The sequence below is a fragment of the Borostomias antarcticus genome (genome assembly GCF_949987555.1).
Source record: "Borostomias antarcticus genome assembly, chromosome: 18".
NCBI classification, from domain to species: Eukaryota; Metazoa; Chordata; class Actinopteri; order Stomiiformes; family Stomiidae; genus Borostomias; species Borostomias antarcticus.
The window spans coordinates 11,162,386-11,177,742 of record NC_140251.1 but is presented as its reverse complement, the minus strand read 5'-3'; the positions used below and the strand labels follow the sequence as shown (position 1 = coordinate 11,177,742).

Below are 15,357 nucleotides of genomic sequence, written 5' to 3'. Positions count from 1 at the left end.
CACACACACACACACATACTTAGATAGAAACATACACATGTATGCACACACACACACATGCACACACACATGTAGTGCATATTTCATGTTAGAAGCACACTGAGGTGTGGAGTGAAGCAGTCATCAGTCAGACCATGGCTACAGAGCTGCCGGTAGGAGTTGCCGGTAGGGGTGCCGGAACAAGCTACTGGCAGTGCTGTCAGAGTGAGCGATGAGGGAGCCAGGCCTGTCTGCCCACTGCCTTTCAGTAACTAGTCCCTCTAGCGTCCCATGGAGACAAAACATCTTAATAGAGCAAAACACAAATCAAGACCTCTGACATTCTCCGTCTTATAAAACAGGTTAAGACACATGTGAAGGGTAGGTATACTGTAGGAGTCTTAAGAAGAATGGACCGATTACCAGATTAATATAGATTTAACCTATAATCCCAGACTAGAGGACTGGATTGTCACTGTATTGACAGCGCCTCGTAATCCAGGAGTGATTTTAATCGACATTGTGGTCAGCGGGTCCAGAGAGCTGTTTTGGCGGCAGGTGGCGTGCGTTGGCGTGTTCAGCCTAGCTTGGCGCGCGGGTCGTCCCCGTAGTAGACCACCTGGAGAAGGATGGCCAGGTCGATGCCGATCTGCACCGCACCGCACACGCTGAACTGGAGCGGACTCTCATTCATCACAAAGTAGGTGGTCTTGAAGACGTCACCAGCCGTCCACAAGATCACCATCTTCACACTGGGAGAAGAGAGAGAGATAGAGAGAGAGAGAGAGAGAGAGAGAGAGATGCAGAGTGGGAGTGAGAGAGAGCTAGACACGTTGCACTCCAGGAGGGGGGCGGGGCATCATTCATCTGTCAACTGAGGGTCAGAAGGAGAAAGAGACAGATAGATAGAGAGAGAGAGAGAAGGAGAGAGAGAGGAAGATAGTTAGATACTGACAGAAAGAGAGTAAGAGATCGTAGACAGAGAAAGATAGGAGAGAGAGAGGGAGAGAGACGGTCAGATGAGTGAGAAATAGAAGACAGGGATAAAGAGAGATGGACAGAGAGATTGAGAAGAGAGAGAAAGATGGAGAGATAATGAGATAGAGAGGAGAGAGAAAGAGAGATATAAAGAGATAGAGAGGAGAGAGACAGGGAGGGACAACGGAGGTCAGTGTCAGTGTGTGTGATGATGTGTTCAGAGGACCAGGCTAAAACTCTCTAATGAGTCTCTGCTGTGGATGGCCTATCCTTGAGCTCTCCTTGTACCCCCCTCCCCTTGAGAGTGAGTTAGAGAGAGAGAGAGTTTGTGTGATGAACAGGCTATTGCGATTGGACACAAGGGAACGGGGCAAAGAGGGGAACAGTACAGAAGGTAATGTATGTTATCATTAAGGGAGTGTGCTGTGTGTGTGTGTGTGTGTGTGTGTGTGTGTGTGTGTGTGTGTGTGTGTGTGTGTGTGCGTGTGCGTGTGTGTGTGTGTGTGTGTGTGTGTGTGTGAGAGTGTGACTAGCATTACACACAAACAAAGGTTTGGAATGACGTCCTGTGAAGACATTTGGTTAAAGAGTCCAGTCCGAGAACACAGTCTCCATTCCGCAGTGAGGTGAGACGGGGAATGCTTTCTTTCACAGTAGTTCCCCCTGTTCATATCCTTCCCCTCCCCTCCTCTGTCCTCCTATCCCCCCTCGCTAATCCACAGCTCTTTCAAGTTTGCTTTTTAACCGTTCCTCTCCTCTAATCACCCCCCCCCCCTCCCGGTAATATCTTTGCTCTGCTCCGCTCCGCTCTGCTCATGATTAACGAGGATAAATCATTAAGGGGATAATTAACAAGGGTCATCTGTGCAGCAGACACAACAACACAGTGGAGACAAAAACACTCAGAGGTCATTCATCTTCAGCTACACACACACACACACACACACATACACACACACACACACATACACACACACAGGGTTACATAGAGGATGCTTGTTCTCAAAGTCAGTCAGTCACACACAGATGGTGCTTGCACTGAACACACGCACGCACACAAACGCACACAAACACACACACAGAAACAAACACAGATTCAAATGTGCACACGTGCACACTCACACACAGACAAAAACACACACAGACACAAACTGATGACTCTACCAATTCTTTCATACTCAAATCTCTCTCTCTACACACCCCACTTCCCGCAGACAGTCAGGTCAGTGGTGGATGGAAAGCAGAGGAAAGGCATTCTGAGTTAACTGTGGATCCTAGCCTAGGGCGGAACCTAGACTGGGGCGGAACCTAGACTGGGGCGGAACCTAGCCTGGGGCTCCCCATGAGGAGGAGGAATTCTAATATTGTTTAAGAACTGACTGTCTCCCTCCTCTCTCTCTCTCTATGAGGCAGATGTACTAACATGTTAGCGCCGAACGTCTTAAACACCTTAAAACATGGAATGGTATGACCGCACATGGATACTGGATATATTGTTGTTGTTATTAGGTGGGCTAGCTTGTAAAAGCTAGCCCAACTTGTGATATTCCCACTATTTCTTTCTTTATTATTATTCTCCTCAGTTTTTTGGCCCTTAACTACTTCTTCATACTTTGTGCTAGAAACTTCATTCAAACTTTAAAATGTTCATCGTTTCCCGGATGTATTCAGATTTTTTATAGTTTTTATAGTTTTTTAGTAAATAACTTTTAATAGTAATTTTTGTGCCATTGAAACTGCTGGTGGAATGTTCAGTATCATTATGTTTTTAGAGTGGTGGCAGCTGTTGCTTTGAAAATATTCACACAGAAAGTGCAGGACACAGGGAGACGTTGAAACGCTTGAGAAGGGTGAGGAAATGGCGACAGAACCAATGCTTGTCCTAGCAGATTGATCTTTTTCGTGGAAATTTGTTGATTACAGTAAATTGACAATTGGCCTGTGAGCTTGACTCTTTTAGAAAGACTCATTGAAAAACCTGACTCAACCCGAGCTGGGGACAGCACACACTTGGGCATCTTGTCAGCTGGACTGGAGACACAGATCCAGCGCCAAGAGCTTGCATCGTGGGTGACAGGTAGGCCAGTTTGCTCATTATGTATTCTGTGCCAAAAGCACACTGGTGATGTAAATGTGTAGGTGTGGCCCAGGAAGGAATACGAGCGGGGAGGAAGTAGTGTTTGTGCCTGATCAATCCCTAGACAACAACGCCATTGCTGACATTGCTGTTTCAGGGCTTGCTAACTGTCACCTCCCCTGGAACCTAAATGTTAGCTAACATTAGTTGTGCACATGTGATTAGCTGGCAAGCTAAATACCAGTATCTACAGATCCCCAAAACGACCTGGCTAATGCTATTTTTTTCAAGGAGCATTCTTCTCGAAGAGACGGGCCAAGCAGGTGTGCTGAGAGGCAGACCTGTCGCCAGGAAGTCTTATAAACTGCAATGAGGGGGGCACAATTATTATTAAATAATATTTATATTCTGATATGCTATATTCGTGCAGCACTTAACTAAACAAGGTCGCCTACTAACCAAATTGGTCTCAGATAGATGTCTCGATGTATTAGATCTGAAATTATTCAAATGCAGTAAGTTACAATTGTAACGTGGAGAGGGCCGACAAAACGCATTCACAATGCAGACATTCACTGATTAAACAATAAATGGGCACCAATCAGGCACACTTAGGCTGTAAGGTTTTAAACAATTGGCTTTAAAAAATGAATAGATGCCAAGGATAGCCTACAATGACAATCAGTACACTTGCAAATAAGATACAGTGCAACTGATTCGATCATCACGTTAAACAATCAACAGCAAATATGATCAGCCTAAAGAAAGCCCACTGTACCACATCAGCCCTCATTTAAAGCAGTCAATTGCACAGGGTAGCCTAATGTTATGCACAAAGCACTAGACCACGTACTGCAAATCGATATATTAACCCCGCGCACATTACGGTTTGAGGGCAGCAACATGCGCTGATTGCGTGATGAGCTGCAGGCTCTGCACATAATGAGGCGCATCGTGAGCTTCCTGCGCTCTGGCCAAGGGGCTGTTTATGGTACGCTCGCCAGCGTACGTATCTGCCCTTTAATCACTCACTATCTCCCTCTCTCTCCCTCCTCTCTCTCTCTCTCCCTCCCTCCCTCTCTCTGTCCTTCTCTCACCCGCTTTCTGTCCCCCTCTCTCTCTCTCCCTGCTCAGATCTCAAGCCTGACAAGTCCCCGATTAATCCCCTCTAACCTGACACCTTCATCATGGCCAAGAGGAGAGGAGGGATGAAGAGAGAGGGAGAGAGAGATAGAGAGGGGGAGAGAGAGAGGAGGGACAGGAGGAATGATTGAGACTTTCATTTCTCATTAGAGACCCAGGTCTAATCCTCATTACAAAACGTTGTATTCCACACACACGCATGCACACACGCACGCACGCACGCACGCACGCACGCACGCACACACACACGCACACGCACACTACACCTCACCAAAGCCATGGGGAGTACCACATACATGGTGGTGCTGTATGTGACTGAGTAGATGGATGGATGGACTGATAAGAGTGATGGTTAAATAGAAATTACAGAGAGAGATGGATGGATAGACGGACAGATGGATGGATGGATGGATGGTTGGAGGGAGGGAGGGAAGGAGGGAGGGAGGGAGGGAGGGAGGGAGGGAGAGAGAGTGGTTGTGATAGGTTGGGAACTATCTGGGGCAGCCAGTAATTCTGGTGTGTAGTGAGCGAGAGCTGTCAAGACTTCTATTAGCTGCTCTACCCCACAGGCCTGGGACACAGGGAGATTGTTTAACTTAGGTACAGGGAGGGAGGGAGAGAGAGAGAGATAGGAAGAGAGAGAGAAAGAGAGAGGGAGAGAGAGAAAGAGAGAGAGAGAAATCCCTTTCATTTCTGCTAAGTCTTTCTGGGGTTAACTGATGTCATTTTATATGTGGCACGTGCCATTTAAATGTCTACCAGAATAATGTTGTAGAGGGGATAACGTTAAGAGAGAGGAGGGGGAGGGAGGAGGGAGAGACAGAGAGAAGCTGCTCTCCACTGTTACTATGAAATATGCATGCTGATCGATCAGCCACAGGCAAACACCAAAAAGGTCTGCAAACTGTCAGAAAAGACAGATCTGCTCTCCCCAACAGAGAGAAGGGGGGGGGGGAGGAGGGAAGGAGGACAGTCTGCCAACAGACATTTTAACTACTTTCAGAAAAAGCAAACGGGCTATGAGAGAGGGGTGGAGAGAGGGCGGAGAGGGGCGCAGATGGAGAGTTCTGATTGGGCCAGTCCAGATGAGCGCAGCACCACCGTCTCCACACTGAGTCATCTCACTCAGCAGGGGACTCTTCTTCATACCTCCAGAAACAGAACAGCTCTCTCCCACGCAACCATGGGCCAAATACCCATTAATACTTTTATTTTCCTCCTCCTCTCCCTCCCTCCTCCTCCTCTCTCCGCTCCCCTCTCTTCTCTCCCTCCTCCTCTCCTTTCCTGTGCTGCACTGCCCTGCAGCTGGTATGACTAATTCAGCTGGTCCCCCAGCACAGCAGTGCAGTGTTCGGCTGGCTCGTACATCCAATCACCGGCAGCAGCTTGATCAATGACTCTTCTGCAGGCTACTACAGTTCTCCCTCCATTCTCCCTCACCTGTCTGTCTATCTCTCGCTCACTCTCTCTCTAACGTCAGCTCCAGCCAGAACCAAACTCCCTCTCTCTCCTTCTCTCTCTTTCTCTCTAATTGACCATGGTTCTCTCCTCTGTCAGCTACGATTCACTCCAGCAGGTGCAAATGCTTCTGTTCTCCTGTTCAACTCGAACAGCCAGGACCAGACATACAAAGACACACACACACACACACACACAGCACACTGCTATTACCTCTAATGAACACACACACACACACACTCCAGATTATTCCCCGAAGGTGTGTGCCCTCAGCTGGCCATGTTCCCAGAAGCAGGCCTGAGAGCAGGTGAGTGTTTCCTGATGTATGGCACTTTGCAGTCACATGGTGACAGTGGCCCATTTGGAACACTCAGCACAGGACAGGTTCACAGGACTCACATGCTCACACTACAACTCCCAGAAGGCCGCAGTGTGGAGCAGCTGTGAGGTCACCAACCATCTGTCCTTATCTTAATGGCCGCCTGTGGGCGTAACGGACCGCCCGTGGGCTGAAGGGACCATGAGCAGCAGAGGGCATGCCCCACAGCTGAGAGGGGGTTGGGCCAGGGGGTGGCGACCTTCACAGAGCAGAGACACAGTCGGGGGGAGCAGAGCGCCGAGGGGGCCTCCCTCAGGTGTCTGTCTCACGGTCAGTCAGGGTGGCTGGAGCGAGGTTACTGGACTCACACAGATACACACACAAGCATCGCATGCACACATACACACACATATGCACACACGTCACATGCACATACTTAAACACAAACGCACGCACAGACAAGCACACACACACGTCCACACACACGCACACACACACATACTGTACACACATATACAGTACACACACAGAGGATGAAGAGTATGATGAATAGCTGCATGAGGGAAAACAGCTCAATAACTCCTGCTATCTGCAGTGCGCCAGTGAGAGTGGTGTGTTCTTATATAGCCAGCCAGGTCTCACCACACCGGCCCCTTTAGAAACAAGCTCACCGTTATTAAACCTTTATTGAAACTCGAAAATCAGCTGAGGTGCGAACCTGATTTACAGTGATGTTGAGTAACAATACTAAAAGATACAAAATATGCAATGCACCAAACAGACAAACAGGAGAATAAGAGATAAAAGGTAGGAGATATAAATCATTAAAATAAAACAAGTACTCTAAAAGATATGAGACAAAAGATACAATATAAAACTGTGATAAAGCAAGTACAGATAGAAAAATTAAGCAGTAGTGATTTCAAATGACTAAGACAAACTAGAAAGTCCAGTTTTAAAGTCATTTGGAGAGTTCCAGACAACAGGAGCATAAAACGAAAAAGCTGATTTATCCAGCTCAGTCTGAACTCTTGGGATATCTAAAGAGAGCCAGTCACGGGACTGAGTGTGATGAGGGCTAGAAGACAGGACAAGCATGGAAGTTATATAAAATGGAAGTTTGCCTAGACATGAAGATGAAAATGTGCATATGCTTGCTGCGTCTCTAAGAGAGGGAAGACCATCCAATATTAGCACACAGAATACAACGATGAGAGCTGTCGGGACCTACAGTAATAAACCTGGGCCCCGTACTACGAAGCTCGTTCAACATATGCACGATAACGGTTCGCTAGCTCGCTCGAGTAAACCGGACAACTGCAATCACGGATAAACGGTACTACGACGCGTGATATCAACTCGTTAAGTGTACCCAGCTGGTCCAATCTAGCTATAAACGCGTGCACATATAAAGAGGCGGTGTTTGCCGCTATGGCGAATCACAAACATGAAGAAATCAAGAGCCGCGTACTTCACACAGGAGGAGCAGACAATAATTCTAAATCAATAAGAACACTACAAAAACATTATCTTAGCGAAAAGCAACACAGTTGCGGCCTCTAAAGCCAGGAAGGAAAGTTGGCAAAAAATAGCTGACTGTTTGAATGCGTAAGTTGATAGGCTCATCAATATTGAATAGAATTATTGATTTATATAGGGAACACAATTATTTGTTTTTTCAATAGCGCATAGAACTTGCCTTGGGCCCCATGATGAACGCACCATAGCCTAGATGTGACAATGTGTGTAGGCTATGCCTTGAAATTAATGAGTTGCATAAATGTAGGCCTATTCTTATGGCGTTTAACATATTCCTTCAGCGCCAACCCTGGCAATGGTAAACGTTCTTGGGAGCAAGTCAAGAACAAATATAAAAACCTAATCCAAACCGGTAAGTAGGCCTAGACTACTTGTTATTCTTCAATAAGCAGCCTACATGGCTATTGTGGTGCTTGAAACCGTCACTGTTTTAGGATGGTGTCTGTAGTATACAAAGGCCTATAGAACAATCAAATGGCTGAAATTGCTTATAGCGAACAGGAAGAAAAATGAAGCCAGGAAGGGGGGGGGGGGGGGGGGTCTCCTCCGACCCTGGTGGCAGTTCCAGCTACCAACAGTATGTACACGGTAGGTATTTCAATGACTCAATATTAAAATACTGGGTTACAAATTAAACAAATATAACGTAGTCATTGTGGGAGTAAGTAGTATAATGCATTAACTTTCTATACAGTTGAAGGAGACACACTGTTGTGGCTGCCACCACCCACTTGCACAGCCCAGTCCCATGCAGAGGTAAGTGGAAGCAACCCGTCATCTAGGCCTGGCATACACTGGCATGAATCTCTGGTTGTTCATCGTGGATTAAATAGTCCATTGACATTTCTTCTTCCATCAGTGGGAGGCAGTAGATGACACTACCATGTCTGTGTGCTCAGAGAGAGCTTTGGAGGCGTTAAAACAGATGGTGTGTGGACACTTATCTAATTGATATACCGTGGGATGGGACAAAACTGCTTCTTGCTCTCCATCTACAAATGAATCAATAGCTTCCATTGCTATAATTCTACAGGAAGAGGCCAGTCTCCCTGTCCCAGAGCCTATAGCCTCCACATCTAGACCCTAAACTTCTCGCCCAAGACGCTCACAAGGGGTAAAGAATTAACCCTAATTCAAACAGAGTAGTCAAAGTTGCATTTACTTAATTGAGCCTGGTAAAGGAACTATACTCTTATGTTAAAAGCAAGTGTATAATGTCTGTTTCAAGTAGGAGCAGCGGTGTTTAATGAACATCTTCAGTTTTGTTGGCTAATCTTCTCTAGTTTCGGTAGAGCCACCGCCCATAAATAAACCAGTGTGGCTCCTCTTTGTTTACTAGTGATCACATTACTATGGCATAACTTGAGCATGAACTTGTTTAGGGAGGACTTTTGGGATGATGAAAAGTGTTCTGATTCTGAAACTGACGACGACAACTTATCTGATCTAAACTCGAATGAGAGTTCGTGTTCTGGGGGGTATTCCAGAAAGCGGGTTTAGTGAAAATCCTGACTTTGTTAACCCTCAAATGAGGGAAAGCCTAGGTCTTCCGTTCCAGGAAGAGAGACAACTCAAACTCGCGAAAGAAAGGCAACTCAAACCCGTTCCAGAAAGCGAGTTCACTGACAGCGTGGGTCGGTCACCATGGTAACTCATTATGTCAACCTAACCTGTTCGCTAGCAGGTTTTCCCTGAAAACCCAGACTGTCTCCGGTTTCCCCGTCTCTCCCTACCAGATGAGGAAGCGCGCTACTTCGTGAAGTTTTAAATCCATGCATGTTTCACCGGGAGAGGATTTTAACACTGCGATGGGATGTCCTATCATTCCTCGAGGATTATCTAATAACGTTACCGTTTTTCCGCAATCTCCAGTATGTAGCCTAGGCTATAACAGTCTCCAGCCTGAAATCGCTATTATTAGACTACACAATCACATCGTGGCCGTGCTCAGAGCAAATTATGTGTAATCCATAATCCATAAAACAAGTATATCCATGTAATGGCGGCGGACGGGGCACCGAGAATGCAGCTTCTAAAAAATGTATTTTCTACCGCGAAACGGTTGTTTTCATCAATCTATTTTTATGAATCGTTAGTTGTGCTTCCATAGAGCGAGGGCTTGTTGTGGTTTTCACATGCCTCTGTAATATGACCTTTAGAAACGTCTTTAGAAACGAAATACAGCTTCCCCACTTGCTCCAGCACGCATGCGCACAGCGCGCAGACTGGCTATTCTCTGTCTGTAGGCTACACTCGCGGCTCACATTCTCTACGCTACGATCGGCTTGTTGGTGCCTGGAATATTGTGTGCAATATGGCTGAATATTTATCAGATTTTGAGGATATAGAACATGACTTAGAATATGATGGAAGCCGATCGTAGCGTAGAGAATGTCAGCCGCGAGTGTAGCCTACAGGTCCAGGTTGTCGAAAAAGAGCATTCTCCTTTAAACTCACTCTTTCAAGGAGCACTAACAGTCCCTCCAAGAGGGACGTCCCTCTTGGCGCAGCGGTTAGTGTGTCCAACTCACAAGCAAGAGAGGTTGTAGAAGCGTGATATTGAATCCCGCCCTGGGCAATCCCTTAACATGGTGAAGAGACTCCAAGACTGTTTTTAGTTGGACAGCATCAAAACTAAATTGGGAAATATTTGAACATTTTGAAAAAGATGGGCCTATAGAATTTTGATTTACTAAAGGCTGATAATTTTCAGCCAAAGAAGAGCGACAAGCTTCAAGTTTAAAAAGGTGGCCTGCAGTAGCAAAGTGTCTGTTAAAGGCAGAGCAGATTTTACTTTGATCTTGTAGTAAACCAAATTGACATGAGCAGGTATCGAGGCAACAGAATTATTATTGCATTTCACAGCTTTCCAGAACTTTTTACAATTTGAAAAGGAGCTAGAGACTAAATTAACATAGAAATCAAGTCTTAGCCTTTTGGACAAGAGCAGTACATATATTACAAACTTCTCTGAATAAAAGCCAGTTGGAAGTACGTTTAGTGAGAGACCCAGCTTTATTACGTTCTAAGAATAAGGCTGACAATTCAGTTGAAAACCAGGGACTCATATATATTTATTCTGATCTCTTTGATTAGTGCTTGTTTATCTACAACTGAAAGGAATGTGTTTATATAAAATGTTAATTTTTACAAACACATTTTAATACAGGACAATGGTCACTAATCACTAAGTCAAAAACACCACTTGCAGAGATTTTATCGCTTTTCACAACACCACCAGGCCACACCATCACCACCAGCCCACACCATCACCACCAGGCCATGCCCTCTCATCTCACCAAGGAAACATCTCTCCCCCAAGCTGCTACCCAACTCCCCCTAACTACCCCCTCCTCTGCCTCTCCTATGTCCTCCCCAGCTCCTCTTGCTCACCCCCATCCCTGTCCTACCCGTACCCTCCACTCAGTCCTTAGTGAGGTAGGTGTGTGTGTGTGTGTGCGTATGTGTGTATGTGTTTATGTCCCTGCTTGTTTGAGAGACTGATTAAAGCCTGCTCAGTTACAAAGCACTCCTGCAGAGACCAGCTATTATAACCAGGCATTTGACTTAAAGGGGGAGCAATGCACACACACACACACACACACGCACACACACACACACGCACACACACACGCGCACGCACGCACGCACACACACACACGCACACACACACACACACACACACACACATTCACCCACACGTTGACTTTCCTATTTTTGACTTTCCTATCTTAAACCTAATCCTAGCACTAAACCCTAAACATAACCCTAAAAATAACTCTAAATAATAATAATAATTTGACCCCTAACCCTACCCTTAGCCCTGTAACCCTTAACCCTAATAGCCACCTATCATGCAAAGCATGCCAGCTTGCTTCAAGACCTCAATCATCAGCTAGCAAACGAGTTTATTAGAACATATTCTCCTGCAGGAAGAAATAGGGTTTCTAGAGCAAAAAAGGTATGCGCATCATACCCATTGTCAGAACCCTACGGAAAACTGTGAAGTCTGACCTCTGTTCACAGGCTTATATAAAGTGTACAACAAACTGAACAACAAACTGGACTGGACTGACAACAGTGAGGCCCTCTACAGGGAAAGACAGAGCAGACTGTTCTTCCTCAGGAGGCTCAGGTCCTTTGATGTGTGTAGCAGGCTGCTGCGGATGTTCTACCAGTCTCTAGTAGCCAGCACTGTTCTCTGCCGTCACCTGCAGTGAAGGCAACATCAAGTCTGGGGAGTCAAACTGGGGGGAGGGGGGGGGCTTGAGTCTGTGGTAGAGAGAAGGATGAGGGAAAAACTGAAGTCTATTCTAGACAAACCCTTTCATCCCCTCTATGACAAGCTGTGGCAGATGCGGAGCACTTTCAGCCACAGGCTCATCCCACCTAGGTGCAATACGGAGAAGTTCAGACATTCCTTTGTGCCAGCAGCCATCAGACTGTATAACAGTGTCTGAGCATTCCGAGTGTTGTGGAAGTGTGCATGTCTGTATGTATATATGTGTATTATTAGATATAAAGCCTAAATGTATGTGTGTGCTGTATGACCCATAGGTCAGGTTCGAGAACGACAGTTGGTCGTCCAGGGTCACACCCAGATACTCCAAAGTCCAGGTTGGCGTCATCACTGTGTCATCAATGGTGATGGCCAGGTCACGGTGCAGGCAACCCTTGGAGCTACAGCAGCTCAGTCTTATCCAAGTTGAGCTTGAGGTGGTGTGTCGCTATCCACTCTAGGATGTCAGCCAGCACGTAACAATGCATGCCTCCACTTCTGTGTCGGAGAGAAGGATCTGGTGGTCCACGTGTCAAATGCTGCTGACAGGTCCAGCAGTATCAGGACAGAAGAGAGTTTGCTCTCGCAGCACGGAGTGACTCTGTCACTGCAAGGAGGGCCATCGCTTATGATTCTACCATTTTCCGTTTTTTTTTGTGATGGCCATATTAGATTAGAGCAGGCATTCCCAAACTGTGAGGCGGGCGTCCCCTGGGGGGCCCCAAAGAAATTCAGGGGAGGCGCGGAGGGATGGTTAGAAAAAAAAAGAAGGAAAAATATGTTTTTTATTTTTAAAATGTCTATGGTTTTTATGAATCAAAACATGATTTTAAAGGGCAGAATATCTAAATAAATAATGGGAGAGATGTATACTAAATTTGTGGATAGTGCAGAGAGAGTCTCCCCCCGCAGGCATGAATGTATTGTGCGAAAACATCATAACGTTAACTAGCAGCAGCTGCCACCGAGCTAACTTAGCTGTGTAACATTATGGGCTAGCTAATGCTGCCTTGCAAAATGGACAAATTTGGGGGGTTGGGGGGGCGCGGGTGTGTCACTGTTTTCAGAGGAGAGGCCCACATTGATGGAGTTTGGGAACCCATGGATTAGACCATACACACATACTGTACACACACAAACTCAAGCACTTGCCAAAGCATAGAACAAGATACTACAGTAACAGCAGTATCTCTCCCAGAGGTGCGAAACAAACTGCTGAGGGATGAAACATATACACACACTTATAAATCAATTGAAAAATGAACAGGGGGGTTAATAGAGAGAGAGAGAGAGAGAGAGAGAGTGATAAAGAGCTTTACTCCAGCAAATTATATGAAACATATGGGCTCTATGATAAACTGGGTGATATGCTGTCCAGTCCTGTAGGCTTTGATTCAATGATGCATGACAAGTCAGGCATGCAAATGTCATAGTCGTATATAAACACACACGCACACGCACACACACACACACACACACACACACACACACACACACACACACACACACACACACACACACACACCAGGGACAGGGTTATTATTCATTGGGTAATACTAGACATAATTAGCATGGGCCTCCATGTAATTGTCCTGTAATTACTGTAGCAGCTTCGACCTACTGCTCATAACACACACCGTGACCTTCTGAGCCGTGATACACTGTAGGGCACATTGGCTCTGGGGCGGAACATTCTAAGCTGTGATTGGCCACCTTGGGTCTGAGGCTGAACACTCTAGGCTGTGATCGGTCCCCTTGGGTCTGAGGCCGAAGCCTCAACGCAGTGATTGACCACCTTGGGTCTGGGTCTGAACCTTTTACGCTGTGAGTGGCCACCTTGGGCCTGGGGCTGAACCCTCTAGGCTGTGATTGGCCCCAGTCCACAACCAACCAGCCAGCCCATCACACTGACAGGATAATCCTTCCCATCAGGACTTTCAGGTCCAGGTATACCTCCCTACAGATTTGAGTGTCTCTCTGATGGTAAATCACTTGTCCCTCCCTACAGACTGACACCAGGTCAGATTTGAGTGTCTCGCTGATGGTAAACCACAGGTCCCTCCCTACAGACTGACTCCCGATCAGATTTGAGTGTCTCTCTGATGGTAAACCTCAGGTCCCTCCCTACAGACTGACTCCAGGTCAGATTTGAGTGTCTATCTGATGATACAGATGAAGACTAAGGAATGGGAAACTGATCGCAACGGCAAAGCTGTCATACTGTCACTATGGAGACATGCTTGCGGCTCTGCTGAGGTTTTAATGTCTGAGCAGCGTAGAGGAGTAATAATTCATCTCTTTTATGAGCAGTCAATGTCAGGTTGACACCGTGCACTCTGGGTAACTTTACTCTTTACAAGAGCTCATCACCACTCTGTATGCGTGTCAACAGGACCTACGACAGTGCTGAAGTGTGTGTGTTTGTCTGTGTGTGTGCATGCAAGCTTGCTTGAGTGTGTTTGTGTCTGTCTGAAAAAGAGAGAGACTGTGTGTGTGTGTGTGTGTGTGTGTGTGTGTGTGTGTGTGTGTGTGTGTGTGCGCGTGTGTATGCGTGTGTGTATGCGTGTGTGTATGTTTGTATTGTGTGTGCGTGCATGTGTGTGTGCATCTACGTCACGGCTGACCTCATCCCACGCGTGGAGTGGTTGCGGAAGTTCTGCAGCAGCTGTGGCAGACCCAGCATGGCCTCACAGAGCAGCGCCAGGGAGCCCAGCCCCTCCACGAACACAACCGAGTCCATCAGAACCAGGGTGACCAGAGAACACAGCACCGTGAAGGCCAGACAGAACAACAGGTAGTCCTCGAACCCACTCCAGCTCCAGAAGTACCGCGGGTCCAGATCTGGGGGCGGATGAAAGTGGCGGATAGGAAAGGAGGACAATGGAGTGAGAGGAAAGGAGGGAGAGACGGAGGAAGAGAGAAGGAGGGAGGGAAGGAGGGAGAGAGAAGGAGGGAGAAACGGAGGTAGAGAGAAGGAGGGAGGGAAGGAGGGAGAGAGAAGGAGGGAAAGGAGAAAGGGGATGGTGGGTTGGCGAGAGGTGAAAGGCAGACCAAGGAAGAGAGAAGGAGGGAGAGAAGGAGGAAGCAGGAAGGAGGGAGAGAGGAGGGAGAGAAGGAAGAAGAGAGCAGGAGGGAGGGGGGAGGACAGAGAGAGAGAAGGAAGAAGAGAGCAGGAGGGAGGGGGGAGGACAGAGAGAGAGAAGGAAGGAGAGAGAAGTAGGGAGAGCTCGAGGAAGAGGGAAGGAGGGAGAGGAGAAAACGGATGGTGGGGTGGATTGAGGTGAAAGACAGACCGATGGATAGAGAGTGAGCAGGAGAACAGGATGAGGAAAAGAGAAAAGGGGAAGAAGTAGGGAGAGAGAGAGAGAGAGACAGAGAGAGCATTTCATTAGAAAATGTATTAGAATTCACTGAACCCAGTGGCAGTGTAAATCAATAGAGTGTACAGTCAGGCAGGCACATTGTACTGTAACACAATGAGAGAGACTGCTTCTACATTTACATTAAAGTCTAATCCCATCATTAAAGTCTGGAGCAATGGTCCATCACACAAGCCTACACTGACTTAAGCAGATCACTGATTGA

General features: G+C 46.8%; 1 protein-coding gene across 1 annotated transcript in view; it reads right to left on the bottom strand.

Annotated features, from left to right (window-relative positions):
- Window positions 1-556: 556 nt before the first annotated feature.
- The window catches only part of LOC311321123 (solute carrier family 66 member 2), a gene marked incomplete at both ends in the record, with an annotated part of 38,663 nt that continues 23,862 nt past the window's right edge, over window positions 557-15,357 (bottom strand). Inside the window, 2 exons of the mRNA XM_084453027.1 lie at window positions 557-731; window positions 14,397-14,613. Coding sequence (XP_084309153.1) covers window positions 557-731; window positions 14,397-14,613 — 392 coding nt within the window. The remainder of the gene's footprint in view (window positions 732-14,396; window positions 14,614-15,357) is intronic.